This window comes from Glycine max, chromosome 9 (assembly GCF_000004515.6).
Source record: "Glycine max cultivar Williams 82 chromosome 9, Glycine_max_v4.0, whole genome shotgun sequence".
Classification (NCBI taxonomy): Eukaryota; Viridiplantae; Streptophyta; class Magnoliopsida; order Fabales; family Fabaceae; genus Glycine; species Glycine max.
Genome location: NC_038245.2, coordinates 46,126,739 through 46,144,231, shown reverse-complemented (window position 1 = coordinate 46,144,231; position 17,493 = coordinate 46,126,739). Strand labels below are relative to the sequence as shown.

The following is a 17,493-nucleotide window of genomic DNA, read 5'->3' as shown; positions in this document are numbered from 1 at the left end:
AAAAAATTTAAACTTATATTTTATTATATATTCTAATTAGTATTTTAAGTTTAAAATTATATTCTTCGTATTCTTTTACTTACTTTTGTAAAGTAGCCCTAATATTGTCTTTTAAGGGTAGCTTGGGTATTTTTGCAATTATTTAACCCTGATTTGGATAGATTATTAAAAATCACACCTCAATGGTCATTCCGAGTTGAGTTATGTCTTTCAAAATTTTGAGATCCTCACTAGTTGTCTAGAAATAAATATGATAAAAATTAATATTTAATATGAAATAAAATAAAAATGAAGGAGGGTGTTATATCCTCTCTATTCAATTATTTATCTAATTAAAATTATAACCATTTATACTAACATATTTTTATAAAATTAAAAATAATTATAAAATACATAAAAATATAACAATATAAAAAATCATATATTATAAATTAACATTGTATATGATATGGGTTTTTCATTAGTTAGCAACTTAGCATATATGAGACACACGTATCTAACAATTTAATGAGAAAACCAATATCATATATATATATATATACTTACTGAGATATACATATCTTACAATTTAATACAAAAACAAATATTGTAAGTCCTACTTTCGGCTAAAACCACTAATTTATATCATTTTCAGTAAGAATTTCTCTAACAAAATTATAATTAATTAAATGGACTTTAGATGCAGAATATACTTGCATGTGCCCATGAGCTGCATGTGTGCATGGATGTGCAAGGGCAAGTATGTGTTGGACACAAAAGATTATACTATCATTATTCCTAAAATCTATCATTAAAAGAGTTACAAGAATTATACATAAAATCAATACTATTCATTTGATAATCCATTACACAGAGCACATCCCATATTAAATAGGGATTTTAAAAAAATACCAACCATACAAGTGAATTATCTAGTATTTTTTTAAAAATAAAATAAAACTAAATAATATCAAATGGATAATATCTAAATCTTAAGTCACCTATTTAATCTTCCAAGACATATTCTATCATTGACCCCAGTTCACATGTATCCTCCCCCTCAAGGTCCTCAACAGAAAAAGGGCTTGGACTTAGATATGACATAAAATTAAAATTTAACAATATATACAAACATCGATTCTTTTTATGATTAGTTCTAAGGTTAATCAAACTAGTTTGTTAGCTAATTCTCAATTGAACTTATAACTTTGATTTGAATAATATTGTATGATTATGTTGATAAGGTGAGAATGTGAAAACGAATGAAAAAAATATTAGAGATTTAAAAAAATGATTAAAATTAGATAATAAATTAATGACTATAATTACATTTTATGAAAATTAAAATCAAACTTTAAATCTTATAAAAAATAAAAGTATACTTTGAAATTTTCTAGAGAGAAAAAAAACTTACATACACTATAGCCACATCACCAAAAATGTAAATGTCATGTCTCAAAAAATGTTACGTGTAAGATAGATGTGACACCACTATTAATTGTATTTTGATGAAATTAATGATTAAGATTTAATATGAGGCATTGTACCTAAACGCCATGGGAGAAAATAAGAGTCCATATTTTTAATTTTTATTCCAATTCTACTTCTATAAAGTGAGAAAATTTTAAATATAATAAAAAAAACAAGTTTTCTATCCTCCCATGTTGTATGTTATTATGTAATCCCATGTTGGTTTGGGCCTCCCATTGTATTATGTTATCTTTTATCTTTGTAATAAATTTTGGTATGCGGTAAATAATAAGTACTTTCTTGACGGTCAATACACTGGGATCTTATATTAATTATTATTGTGATACTCTTGCATATCTTTCATTGGCTTAAAAAAATTCTATCAAAGTTGTCTCAAAATGACCATAATTACAAATTCAAATTTAGGGTTATACGTCTAAATTTAATTGTATTTAAAAAACCATATGGGAGTTGTTTTTTTTTAATTTTAAAAATAAACATAAATTACTTAAAGAAAACAATTTAAACAAACATAATAAAAAAATAACAATGTCGAATGATTCCAATCAAATTTATTCCTCGTAAGTGAATTTACTTCTTTTTACTTTTGTTTTGAATTCATGAAAATATATATACATGTAGATATTTGTCATCCTTTTTGTATTTTTTGTTTATGAGTTTTGTTAACTTAGGGTATTGATTACAAAATTAAAAGATGAAAGAATTTATTGAAAATTATATGGGGGCACATTTTAAAAATTATAAGATTTTTTTATGTATTTTAATAAAAAAATAGCATTTTACTTCCTTAACTAGTATTCTAAGCATTTATCTTTGTTTATTTATTAAAATTGGTTGATTTTGCAGCGTCAAGAAATTCCTTACCAAAAACTTTTGTGCAATAATTGTCCTTTCGAGATTATTGAAATGCCATGGTATATTTATGCCATAATTACATAGGGGTATTTTTATTTTATTTTTATTTTGCTTTCAAAGGCCAAACCACACAAAGTCTTTTTTATTTTATTTTATAAGTACTAAGAATCAAAGATAATGTTAAAAAATTTACAATAATTCACTTACACTGCTCAATCAATTGGGTTGTACCTGTCCCAAACCATTTTAGTTTAAAAACTAAATAATATAATTTATAAAGAGTTTCTCTCTCCAAAAAAATAATTAATAACTATATTTCTTCTATTTCTCTCTTTCTGAAAAAGAATCAAAATAATAAATTTATCTTTCCAATCCACATGCTTAATAATAAATAGTTTGAATTGTCACACTATTTTCAATAAATTTTAGCTAATAATAAAGAGTGAACAGGATTGTGTTACTAACATTTCTATTAATTTTTATTTAGATTGAATATCATTTATTGAACCATTAGTTTGAGAATTATTCGCATGAAGTAGTTCAAATATATAAACATGTCATTTAAATTAAAAATTATTTGATATATCATCATTCAACTTTATTTTAATCTATTCTATTTTTCCAAAATATAAGTAAATATCAGGCTTAAGATTACATACTTATATATGAATATTTAATTTATTTAAAATTTTACATGTGTAATGATCACTAAGATGTTATCACATGATTTAAGGATTAGATTTGCAAATTTAACATTTTATAAAAAAAAGAGTAAATGTAAAATTTTACTCACTTTTTCTTATAGAGATTGAATTTCATTAATCCAAATATTAGTTTGAGAGTTCACATTACATAAGTATACAAAATTTCATAGAAAATAAAAATTATATCATATTTCATCAATTAACTTTATTTTAATATACAACATATTTTTTTACAATATAAGTAAATATAGAGTATAATGTGACATCCCTATAAATGTTTAATTTATCTAAAATTATACATGAATAATAATGAAAATGTTTAATTATTTCATGATTCAACATTCTTGTAAGTGTCACATTTAAAAAAAAAGTTATTGAAGAGAGTGGAGCAAATCATGCTAAACTTACTCCACTTAATAATTTTATATAGAGATTTATAAATTTCAATTGATTTGAAAGTTCACATTAGCTAGATAAATCAAAATATAGTCTTACATATTCTACATAACTTAATTAGATAGTATACAGTACAATGTAAAAATACAAAGTAATTAAAGAATATACTTTTTCTAAAAGAAACTCTAATGTAAAGTTTGAACTTATTAATTAGAACTTGAGGTCTTTGAACTTATTAGAACTTGAGGTCTTTGAACTTATTAGAACTTGAGGTCCTTTTGTGAAGACAAATACCACATACATGCACTAAGTCACTAGGTCGAGAAGAAAATCGCTTCAAGTTTCACCTTGTGTAAGAAAGTCACAAGCAATTGAATTAAGCTCTTCACCCCAAAGGTCAAGTGCTCCATCTTCCCCACCAAAGAAGCATTTGTTGTTGTTACCTTCTTCACTGTCTTCCTTGTCATCTGACAAAGTTTCCCACAAATTCCCAGACCCTGATATTGAAGTTGCACCTTCTTCACTAACACCAACTTTGGAACTATTGATTAACTTCCCTTGCAACCATGGGTATGCTTTTGATAGAGTTCGAGGTACGGGCTTTATAACTTCGTGTTGTTTCACGGTTGATTTGGCCTCGTCAGCTTGCTTCTCTACGTTGTTGTATTTCACTGTTAATTTTCAGGCACATGTAGGTGTTCCAGTAATTCTTCACATCATTTGAAGTTATTCCCGGAAGTCTTCTCTACGTTTAAAAATTGTTTCTGAATGTAGATGGTCTCTAATTGCACAATTAGAGACCATCTACGTCCACACAACCAATTTTTGTTTTAATGAAAAGTTAATTACTTTTGTTTTATGCAATATTATATATATGAATGCACAACTTGTTTTTGAATAAATATTGAAAAAGTTGAATTTAGGTGTATGGGTGAAAAAACAGACATAAAGAGAGAAAACAAATAAAAAAAGCCATACATGTGATAAACAGTGTGATGAAAAATGTAGAAAAAAATGTTAAAAGTGAGACAGAAGTTGAATATATAAATATAAATAACATATAAATATTTTATACACTATTAAGAGGTATATCACTATACGTACACTCATTTTGATTTAGTTAATTAATACTTAATAGCATATACGTACATTCAATTCAACAAAAAAATAGAAAATATACGAACCTGTTTCCCAAAAGCTTATGCAATCTGATCATCAAATCAACTTTATCTTCACTAAAATCTCCCCGCTTGATTTCTGGTTTTAGATAGTTCAACCATCTCAATCTACAACTCTTGCGGCTTCTGTTCAACCCTAGGAATATGTATATATATACCAAACGCAAGATATAAAAATGTTTATTATTTATTTATTACAATAATAATATTTTAGCTCATACATTGCATAAAATAAATGTTTATTTTATAAAACTACAGTTTATAATTTAAATAAATAAATATTTTTTTATGAATATTATACTATAATTAAATATTTAATCAAGGAGATTTAATTCAATTAGCTTAGTAATATGTGGGAGTTATTGTAAATTTTTTATACTTGAGTTTAATTTTTACAAATAAAAAATAAAATATGTAATAAGTAAACATTTTTAACATATAAATAATATTTTATATTTATGATAAATAATTTATGTTGTAATATATTGTAATATTTAATTATTAATACTTTTAAATAAAATACTCAAAATTTAAATTAGAACTAACGATATTGAGAATGATAGATTGAATGTGATAGAAAAATTATATTAAACTATTCAATTGATATTAAAAACATAAGATGATATCGTAGATGCATGTTAGGAGTGCATTTTAATTTTGAAGAGAATATATATATATAAAAGCTGATTTTGGTTTGTCACAAGGTGTGCACAGAGGCAAACCAGAGAATCAATCATAAGATACAAGCAATGAAGAGGAAATAAATAAATAGAAAGACATGCACCAGCTCTTTGAGGTACACAAGCTTAGAGAAGGTCATCTTCAATTTGACTCCATCCGCCTTTCCTCACACCTGATGATCCTTCCATGAGAATAGCTGCTTTCTTTCACTGTAGTGATACCTTGAGAAATTATAAATGGTGAGAGATATATGAAATTATTCTAAGACTAACTCTATAAAGTATGAAATTAATAAATGGTGATATATATATATATATATATTTTGTTGTGTATCTCTAATCCTTCAACTCTTTAAAGTAAGTAACATGATCATAAGTACTTATACACACGTTTCTTAACAATTTATGGAGAACTGGGATACCAGCTTAATGTCAAAACCACCGACCAGACCCACTCCAAGAGTTCTTTCTCTAATAAAATCGTAACCATACATTACATCTAATGGTCCACGGCTATCAATAAATTTACTTAAGGATAAAATATGTTGTTAATTTATCTATTTTTGATAAAAAAAAATAATATTAGTCCTTATATTTTAATTTTGATTAATTTAATTTTTAAAATTTAGAAAAGCAGTGGATTTTGTCTTTTCTCATTAATGGATTTCATCAAAAGAAAAGACAAAAATTATTACTTTTGTAAATTTCAAATAATAAATTGATCAAAATTAAAGTTGAAAAACTAAAATTAAAATTCACAAAAAATATAAGAATTAAAAGTATATTTTATCCTTTATTTAATTTGCAAATGATCAATGGTACAGAAGATTTATATTTTTTTGGAATTGACCAATGTCTATTTGATCAATTTTGAAGCCAGTTGATCAATCTTCAAAAACATAAACTAATTTTAAAAAATATAGACAATTTTTTTTTACCATAACATTAGTGTAAAAACATTTATCGAGTTTTTAGATAATTAATGTTCATTGAAAAATTTAGTTTACCACTTTTAGTAAAATATTTTTTTAATCACATTTTTTTAATTCATAAACTTCAAAAAAAAAAATATTAGTTAAAAAGATACAAATTGAGTATCAGTTAAACTAATGACATACATATTACATATTAGTATGTTGACTAATCTTTTGATTAATTGAGCAATTGACATGGACCATTAGATGTAATAGATAATTGCAAATTTGATGAAAGAGAGACGTGGCTGAAAGTAGATCCTGATTGGAAAACTACATTCAAGATATTATACTTGTTTGTTAAAAATTTTTAATAAAAAAAGAGTGTTTTTAATATAAATGTGATTTTTTTATGTGTTTGTCTATTTTAGTCCTTTCAATTTAACTTTTTTTGTCCTTCTATTTTTTTTAATCTTTATAAATTATATTTGTTTTGTTTTTAGTTCTTAAAACAAGTGTCACTTTGAATAATGATAAAAATATGATTTAAATACATTTTTAGTCTCTATAATTTAATGTTTTTTTTTCATTTTAGTCTTTATAAAATATATTTATTTTATTTTTTGTCCATAAAGTATTTTAGATAACACAATAAAAAAATACTTTTAAAAGTAAAAAAACATCATCTAAAACATTTTAAGAATAAAAAATAAAATAAATATATTTTTTAAGGATTAAAATGATTTTTTTTAGGAACAAAAATTAAAAAAAAGTTAATGTTCAAGGAATAACATATTTAAGCCAAAAAACATTATCTAAAATGTTATGTAACACACATAATTTATAAGAACTAAAAATAAAAAAAAAAATTTACAAGGAAAAAAACAAATAAAAAAATAAATTGCAAGGAGTAAAATATATATATATATATATATGTGTGTGTGTGTATGTTTGAGATTGCTAATATACTCACAAGCGATAATCTTTTTTTAGTATGAGTGTTGAATGCATTAATAACCTATATCATAAAATTTGGAAAAGAACAAATGATTCAATTAAAAAAATCATTTATCTCTTCTCTTACTAGCATTAAATTTTAAAGTTATTTCTTCTCCCCTCTCTTTCACCAGAATTAGTTTACATTTTTAATATGATAGTACCATATTTGCACTTTTAATTATGTTTGTTTCTAATTAAATGCTTTGTAAACATCGCGAGTACACCTATTTTAATGAGATAGATAATTTTTCACGTGTGATTTGATTATGTTATATCATATGTTTAAGAAAATAAACTAAAAAGTTGGCAGGGTCAATGCCCCCACCCTATAATGGTTAATGTGCTACCGTCCCTGCCCCTACCACCACATGGCTCTTAAAACAGAATTTATGATGCCCCAATAATGCTGTCATCCAATACAGAAGGGATGCGAAACAATAGCAGCATGATATGTCTGTGTGTGTGTTTGTGTTTGGTAGAAAGCCGCGGAGATTCCACCCTTGTAATCAAGCTCCAATTTTCAAAATCATAATCATGTTTCAATTAAAAAAAATTATCCATAAGAATCGATGAGAAAAATAAAAAAATTATAAATTAATATTTTATTCAATCAATTAAATTAAATCCTGTTATATTAAAATCTATGCCATTTAATCTAGTGTAATTTCCACAATTCAATTATTATTCACTCTCTTCCAAAAATATTTGTTGGAAACAAAAATTTTCAAAATAAAAAAAAATCGAAAGTAAAAAGTGGTATGAATTAAATTAGGGAACAACGAAATTTTAGAAGTATTGCGAGTTTTTGTAGGATTACAATGTTATTATATAATCTGCTTTCTAATCATAGAGTAGTAAAATTGATGTTTTTCAAATAATATTTTAAGAGTTATATATTTAATCAGTTCATATTATAAAAGTTTAAACTCTTTGTAAATATGTAAGCAGAAAATAATAAAATATTTGTTCCTTTGGTTTTCTTTCAGTGTCTAATAACTCTTTTAATATATATATATATATATATATATATATATATATATATATATATATATATATATATTAAGATCGTTAAGATTTATATCTTTGTATATGTGCTAGAGTATTTTTATCCATTTCAAAACCAACTGGTAAAATATATATTTATCCCTTTAAAATTTCAAAGTTTGTTTTTAAGTTTTTTTCCCCTCTTTTGGTCCCTCTAATTTTAAATGCATAACTTTTTTATGATGATGATTGCCAGGTACAAGCAATGACGAGAACGAATAGAGTAGAAACACAGTCTTTGAGGAACAAGGTGCCATATTATCCTTCCCCATTAATTAGAGACCGGGTGCTTACACTGTAGGGCTAGCTAGGGCACGATTTTGTTGAGTCATTGGTGCAAAATATATAGGGTGTAGGACTCTAAGGTGTGGAGTGGTCCGTCTACCCAACAAACGAGTAATAACGAGTGGGGCCTTTGGAAAATAATTGGAGCTTCGGCTGAAAGGATGGATGCATGATTGATTATGACATTCACATCAGCAGGCCTCCTGATGATATGTAATGTAGTGGTGCATGTGGATGCATTTGACCCCTCCATCTGGAAAATTAATTTACTCGATCAGAGCTTGCTTCTCACAAATGAACAACCAGCTGGTAATTTCTCATATTGTTAGCAATAATAACCGGAAACATATACATCACCCATCTCACTTTCACCTCCATCTTTCTCTTATTTCCATCGATCCCACCTTTCGGGTGTATGAATACCATTTAATTTAACTCCAATGACTGCACGTACCAGCTGAGTCCCTATTCTTCACCAAGTGAGGGCTATTTGGTACGAGTCATGTCATGTCATTGCTTCATCAGGGGTTTGCAATTAAGCCGGTCACTTGTTGCATCTTTACGTCATTTTGTGCATAAGTAGGTTACGTGCGTATTTGGTATTAATATTCATGACTATTCTATAATCTTGTGTGCGGGGCTTCATTTATCTTATAAATCATATACAAGTTATAAGTCTTAGGTAATATAAAAATCATTAAAAAATTTATAAGTTTAAATTTTAATATTACTTCTGATTCTATATATAAAAAACACACGATAATATATTTTATATTATAACTTGTTTCTTATGTATAAAATCGAAGATAATATTATTTATCAAAGATAATATTATTTATCAAAATGAAAGTTTTATCATTAATGTAGGACGACCATTTAAAAAATTATATATACTTTATGAAAGACTATAGAATAATAGGGTAAGTTAGAACAACTCCAAACATTACCCAAACCTGATCTAAAAAACATCAAATCTAATTTTTAAAACTTGAAGCCATGCACCGTAAGAACAAACGATGGACCGGACTATGTTAGTGGGATGAGATGAGTCAAATATATTATTAGTTAAAATTTATTAAAAATCACAAAATTTTATTATTAATTAAAAGAGAAAATTATGTTTACTCTAATTACACACACCCCTTCCTTTTTTGGCCCTACGAAAATCCCCTAACTTTTTTCCTATTTGTTACATTGACACCCCTAATCCCTTAACACCACGTTAATTGTTGGAGATCATGTGCCTAACAGATGTCTTTGTGATTTTTTTTATATCTAAAATGTCCTTGTCTTCTTTGCGGTTCCTGCTCCTCGTTGAAATCAAAACTCTCGGAACCAAAGCAAAGGATACAGCAGCAAATAAAACTTTCTTTACCTCCATATTGCTTTGCTAGCTGAATATCAATGCAATGGTGGATGGGCAATAGAGAGAGAATTGAGATCCTTTATATAGAGAAATGAAAAGCAATTCGGCAGAAAGAAAACATTTAGAAACTAAACGAAGTTACAAGTTTCTTATGGGCATCAACAATCAATATTGATGAACATTCAAGACTGTTATAGTGACATTAATTAATTTTTATTTTTTTGTAGACTTCAAATAATAGAAGCAAACTTTAGAGATTTTTCTTATTGGGGAAAAATGATTTGGCATATATATATATATAGGTTCCTAATTTTCAAATAAAAGAATTTTCAGATTTGTTTAACAATAAGGAAGAATAACATGAACACTAGAGTGCAAGAAGAATCAAATTATGAAAGAAAAAAAATAAGAATACAAATCTAGTCACAAATCCAGCAACAAAAACAACACAACGATATAGATCTGGTCACGCACAGATAAAAAAAAAATCAACTGGTCACCAGATCTTCAGCATTGACTAGAACACAAGAATCCTCACAAAGCCCGATCTGGCTCCTCGAAGGCCCAATCTGCCTTCTAGCAGTCTCGACACACCGGTCCATCAATGACGTTCTTGAACAACACCTCGAACGAAATTGGCGGCATCGACCTTAGTTAAGGCGAAGGCAGTGAATGGTGTCATCGTAGTCAAAGGAGGCGACGACAAGGTAATCGAGGTGGTCGTAGATTGCGTCGATGATGGCAGAGACGTGCAACGGACACATACATAACTTCAAACCTCTGTTTGGGTAACTTAACAAAGGGTAATTTTGGGTTTTATTAAAAAAACAAAAAAAATTAAATCAATTTTAAAAACAAATTGTAACTTAACACCCTTACATAAGGGATGCCAAAGAAATGGTTTTAAATGAAAGAAGTGGATGTGTAATTAGTGAAAACCTTGGGGTGTTACCATAATTTGTTCTGGATAAAATTTATTGAAAATATATATACTCTATTATTTATTAAAACTTATTGGAGACTATAGAAGGGTATATTTAAAAGAGTTTATTAGAAAGTGTATTACTACTTACTAACATTTCTTAATTAAAGATGTCATAACATTGAAGTTTAACAACACATAAACAATGATTCTTTATATGACATAAGGATTGATGGAACCGATTTGCTAAATTTCCAACAGTTGAACTTCTTTTTAAAGGAGGTTTTAAGTTGAACTAATAGCTATGATTTGAATAATATATATTGGATAATTATATGGATATTCTAAATTTTAAAAATGACTAAAATAAGATAACATTAACGATTAAAATCAAACTTTAAATTTTATGAGGATTAAATTATATTTTATATATTAATACTAACATCAAACTTGAAATTTGATATCAATGCTAAAAGTTGACTTTGAAATATTTCTATAGATGAAGATAAAACACTTGCTAAAAATGTCATGTGAGAGTCATATAAATGCAATATCACCTAAAATGTTCACTTATATAATTATATAATAGTAACATGACATCACCATTAATTATATTGAAAAAAGTAATGATTAAGATTTAACATGACACATTGTATGTATATGAGATGGGAGGACATAAGGGCTCACATTTCCAAATCTAAATCCAATTCAACTTTCATAAAGTGAGAAAAATTCAAATACAGTAATCAAAATCAATGTTTATTATCATCAAAATTGAGTGAAAGTGAAACATATTATCAGGAATTTAGATTTTTTATATCTTGAATTAGAAATCACAAGTATCTTCAAATTTATTAAATTAGAGACTAATTATACTTATAATATATATTCATTTTTAGTCCAAAAATATTTTACATATAGAAAAAATTAAATACAAATTAGTTTATTAAATAGATGATTCTTTTACCCATAAACACAAGGAGCTGGATCTTACATTACTGCGTAAATCCTGAATACTCGAATTCAGATTTAATTCATCGACACATGACTCTACTCTCCGGCCTTATTTTGTGCACGTAGTGTCGACTAATTATCGACCCTAAGAGAACGTGTGGAGATGCTGATGCAACGCATTCATACCGAATTTTCAGAAGAAAAAAAAGTTTTAAGACGTGGACATGCAATGCGACACACGTACTCTTACTTTGGTTCCTCCAGCCGAATCTAGACCTTATCATTGATTTCACTTCCTTTTATATTTTGAATTCACTGTATAGCTGTAGATATTCATCCTTAACCAGTAGTGCTTTTGTATATTTCTAAAAATTGGTTGGTTCCGTATTCCGTTGGTGTGAAGAAGTTCCTTATTTAAAAATTGTGTGCAATAATTGCCCTGTTGAAATTATTGAAATGTCATTGTATACCATAACTACATAGGAATGCCTTTTTTGTTTTTATTGCATTTGAATGCCCCACAAAGCCCTATCGTTATCGATCGGTTAAATCGCTGTTCAGTGCTTTCCGGACTGACCCGTGTTCTACTGAACAGTGTACATGGGCATTGCTAATGATCAAGAGTGGCTCAGGATGTCAACGTTTGTAGTCAGCAGCACACCAAGTATTAGTGAAGGTCTCGGAGAATTTTTTCTTCTAATTTTTTTCCTATATTAAATTTTGAATTAATTGAGCTTTTTGTCCGTCTAAAAAGCTTTCGGGTTCATATGGAATGATTGCAAGTTTTTTATTTTTTATTTTGCATACAGTTTTCAAAGTTAAAATACATTTGATAAAAATAAGATTAAAATTGTGATTTTTAACTTAATTTAAAATATTTTTATATTTATTTTCAAAAATTAAGAAAAGGATGAATTGTGAATTTAATTTTTAATTAAAAAAATTCTTCTCAACAACATTCGACAATGATCATCTCTATCGTCATCATCGTTATCATTACAATCATCACTATCAATTAACATTATCACTACTATCATTAGCAACATCATCTCAACTAACATTATCACCACCCTTAATGTTATCACTAACACCCTTACTATATTACCATCACTATTTATATCACCATTGTCCACCCCTAGTATTGACATGTTACATTATTGTCGCTAATATTATCATCGTGGTTATTGTTGTCATCATTGTAACACAATACAGCCTAAAATTAATTTTAATAAGATAATGAATTTTTAAATGAGTTTATTTTAAAACTACAAATTAGAGAAAAATTAAAATTAAAATTTTGAAACTAAAAAACTAGTTGTTTGTTTCTAAAGGTAAACTTATAACTAAAAACAAACCAAAATGGGACCTTAGATTTTTGTTTTTAGTTTTATATTTCTTTTATCAATTTTCATCCTTATATATTTTATTCATTACCATTAACCCTATTTTTTTTTAAAAAAATGTAAATGTTGTTTTTTTTTATAATTTAATTTTTTTAATTAAAATATTAGTAAGTTTTGAATAGAAGACTCAATATAATTCAATTTATGAAGACTTTAAGGTAGAAAATAAGAATTTGAGGAATTTATGTAAAAAAATGAATGAAAAGACTAATTCGAGTTGTGCATGAAAATTATTCTATTAGATTTACTTATATGAAAATTATGAAATCCAACCATATACAAATTAAAAAGAAATAAAAACATGATGATAAATGCATGAAAAAGGAATCCTATGAACAACTAAAATAAAATTTAATATTAGATTTTTCAATTTTCAATTGCTCATTAGATTTATTCTTCACAAAAATTTCACTAGTTTATTGTCTTTTTTTACTCAAACATCAATCAGAAACTATTTGAATCTAAAAGACCAAATCTATTTCTAAAACAATCTGTTGTTCAAGTATCAAGCAACATACCATAGATATATTCAAATAGTAAATATAAAAAAAAAAAAAAGCAACAGGAAGTATGGGGGACCAATGAGAAACTATTTCAATCTAAAACTTGAAAGACCAAATCTATTTCCAAGAAACTCTCTATCTAACTATTGATTTTGAAAATTAACTAAATCAGAAGTCTTACATTCTACATAACTGATCAGATAGTATACACTAACAAATAACAAAGTAAAGAATATAATTTTTCAAAAGGAAAATAACTCAAATACAAAGTTAGAACGTATTAGAACTTGAGGTCCCTTGAAAACAAGCACCACACACTAATTATCTCCTAGCCTTGTAGGTCAAGAAGAAAATCACTCCAAGATTCACCTTGTGTAACAAAATCACAATCAATTGAAGTAAGCTCTTCACTCCAAAGGTTAAACTCTCCATCTGCCCCACCAAAGAAGCACGTGTTGTTGTTATTAACTGCATTGTCTTCTTTGTCATCTAACAAAGTTTCCCACCAATTCCCAGCAGACCCTGATATTGAAGTTGCACCTTCTTCACTAACACCAACTTTGGAACTATTAACAAATTTCCCTTGCAACCATGGAGATGTTTTTGATAGAGTTCGAGGAACAGGTTTTATAACTTCGTGATGTTTCACTATTGGTTTGGCCTCATCAGCTTGCTTCTCTATGTTGTTGTCTTTCTTGTGAGAGTGTACTTTACGGCGCATGTAGGTGTTCCAGTAATTCTTCACATCGTTTGAAGTTCTTCCTGGAAGTCTCCCTGCAATTAGGGACCATCTACATGGACAAACAATTATTATTTTTTGTTTAATTACAAGTTAATTTAATTTACTATTTTTTTATGCAATATTATTAATTTTTCATGCACTTAATATAAATATTTTTATATTGTCGATAAATTAAAATAATCTTAAATACAATTTTTCCGTAATTAATATACAAAACTATAATTTTTTATATTATTAGTGCATTTTAATTAACTCAATGATTGTAATTTAATTTATAATGCATGTTGAGTTTGACTGTTTGAGGGGTTGAACTTGATTTATATATATAGATGTATATCAAGTGGTATCACTACAGTCAGTTTGATTTATTTAATAGCATATATATACACACTTGTTTAATTCAGAAAAAAAGAAGAATAAAATATGCAAACCTGTTTCCCAAAAGCTTGTGCAATCTGATCATCAAATCAACCTCATCTTCACTAAAATCTCCCCGCTTGATATTTGGTTTAAGATAGTTCAACCATCTCAATCTACAACTCTTGCGGCATCTGTTCAACCCTACGTATATATATATACCAAACGCAACAAGATATAAAAATGTTTAATTATTTATTACAACTTAATTATGAGGATGCCATAGTTATATAATTATATCATTGCAAGCCACAAGCAGTGAAGAAAACGAAAAGAGAAAATAAACAAATAGAAGCACATGCATATATACCTGCTCTTTTAGGAACAAGGTGCCATTTTCCTTCCCCATGAAGGTTCACGCAATCTCTGAGAAGGTTATCTTCAATTTGACTCCATGCGCCTTTCCTTACACCTGATGATCCTTCCATGAGAATAGGCGCTTTCTTGCACTGTAGTGATACCTATTGAGAAATGAATTAATATTAACAATAATAAAGTTATTCTAAGACTAACTCTATAAAGTATATATCTTTAAAGAGTTATTCTTAAGAATAACTCTTAATTATATATAGAGGTGTGTGTTAGACAAACTATGTCTAATCTTTCAACTCTTCAAAGTATGTAGCATTAGCGCGAGCGTATATATATATATACTGAAACACACGTGTCAACCACTTTATGGAGAACACGGATACCAGCTTACTGTATCAAAACCACCAACCTAGAACCTCTCCAAGGAGTTCTTTCTCTAATAAAATCGTGACCATACATTACATTAATTTAATGGTGCACACTCCACAGCTATCGGCAAATTTAATTTGCAAATGATCAATGTTACTGAAGATTAATTATTTTTTTGGAATTGACTAATGTCTATATATTGATCAATTTTGAAGCCAATTGACCAATCTTCAAAAACATAAACTAATCTTTAAATTAAATATTACTAATCTATTTTGGTTAACTGAGCAATCGTCATTGACGCATTAGAAAAGAGACGTGGCTGAAGAAGATCCAGATTGCAGAACTATATGCAAGATATTATTGTACTATCTTATTGGGAATCAACTCTAGTTTTTAGCTCTCTCTATCTCTCTTTTTGTGTTTCTAAATTGATTTGACATTATATTACATAGGTGTAAAACTTTCATCCAAAATAAATATTATACATATATAATATAAACATTTTTTTTTTGGTGACGGGCATACATAATATAAACTGATGTATATATGAAGAAGAAAATGAATATTTAGCACTACTTTGGTCGTAGACACATCACATGAGCACATCATGACGTTGAGGCTTCAGTTTATTTTTATAGGTAACTGTGCCATGCTATAAATTATGATAGATATTGGCCCAAAAAATTGACCCCAAAAAAAAATGATAGCTATTGGGCATTTGGCTGTATCTCATATTGTTCGATCGATCGAGACTTTTTTTCAGTCACATGCATGTCTTAACAAATAACAACTTTGCCAGGGTAAGTACGTCTTTGCATGGATGTTTTTGCCTTTCAATGCTCTTTATTATATATATATATATATATATATATATATATATATATATATATATATATATATATATAAGAAAGAAAGAAAATGTAAATAAATATCAAAGGATATCTCACAGAAGCCTATCTTTGCACTTGACACAACATGAGGCCCTACTACAATATTATCAGTTTTTGTCCATTTCTTCATATTCAAAGCAATTATATCATGTGGCTTAAATGGAACACGGAAGACGAAGCATCAATGTTTTCAACACAAATTAGCTGACAACAGATCTATCGGTACTACGTACTAATCTATCTATTACCTTATAAGAATTTTTCACTCCTACCATATTTACTTTTTGTCCTTCCAACTACCCATGTCAACCTTTCAGCCTTTGTTTATAGTTATAAGGAAAGAAAGGGAGATAATGAAAGTGAATATGCGAGAAGAAAAGGAAGAAGAGATATGCGTGAGAAATAAGATGATGAAAATAGAGGTTGATTCATTGAGAAGAAATAGAATAAAATGAAAAAAGTATTTGAATTAAAAATAGCTAGAGGTTGTTTGGTCAGAAGTTTGATTTTTTGGTCCGTATGAATGAAAATGCATATGTTAGAGAAGTCAAAATGAATCTCATCAGTATCTCAAGAGGTTAGTTATTGACTTTCGGTCAAAAAATATCTAAATTCACCAAAAAAATAATATGTTAAGGGTGTGTTTGGGGGTGATTGTGAGATTTTGGTTTTTGGGTTTTAATTTTGAAATATTTGGATTCACCCAAAAATAAAACGTGTTTGACAAAGAGTTGAAATGATTTTTAAATCACTTTTAAAACATCTTTACACTTATTTTCAAAACTAAGAAAAAAAGTTTTATGAATTTGATTTTTAGTTTAAAAAATTACATTTCTCACATTTGACAATAACACTTTTTGCTGACCTCCGCGATCATCATTGCCACCACCACCACCATCATTACTACCAATGCCACCACCATCAATACTATCTTTGTCATTGTCACCACCACACCACTGCCACCATTACCATCGTTTTCACTGCCATAGCTGGCTGCCACCACCACGACCACAAACACCACTACCACCACCATCATCGTCACCGATATCACCAACATTATTGCTACCATTGTTGATGGATTGACAAG

General features: G+C 27.6%; 1 protein-coding gene and 1 pseudogene across 1 annotated transcript; both read right to left on the bottom strand.

The window, feature by feature from the left end:
* Positions 1–3,655: 3,655 nt before the first annotated feature.
* Positions 3,656–5,472, bottom strand: LOC100779480 (transcription factor MYB90-like; annotated as a pseudogene).
* Positions 5,473–13,673: 8,201 nt separating this feature from the next.
* Positions 13,674–15,260, bottom strand: LOC100778957 (transcription factor MYB1). The gene is made up of 3 exons (XM_003533481.3): positions 15,143–15,260; positions 14,847–14,976; positions 13,674–14,464 (listed from the first exon to the last, which is right to left on the bottom strand). Exons 1-3 carry the CDS (start codon positions 15,258–15,260, stop codon positions 14,002–14,004), a joined length of 711 nt encoding a protein of 236 aa, XP_003533529.1. The 3' UTR covers positions 13,674–14,001.
* Between the last annotated feature and the right edge of the window lie 2,233 nt (positions 15,261–17,493).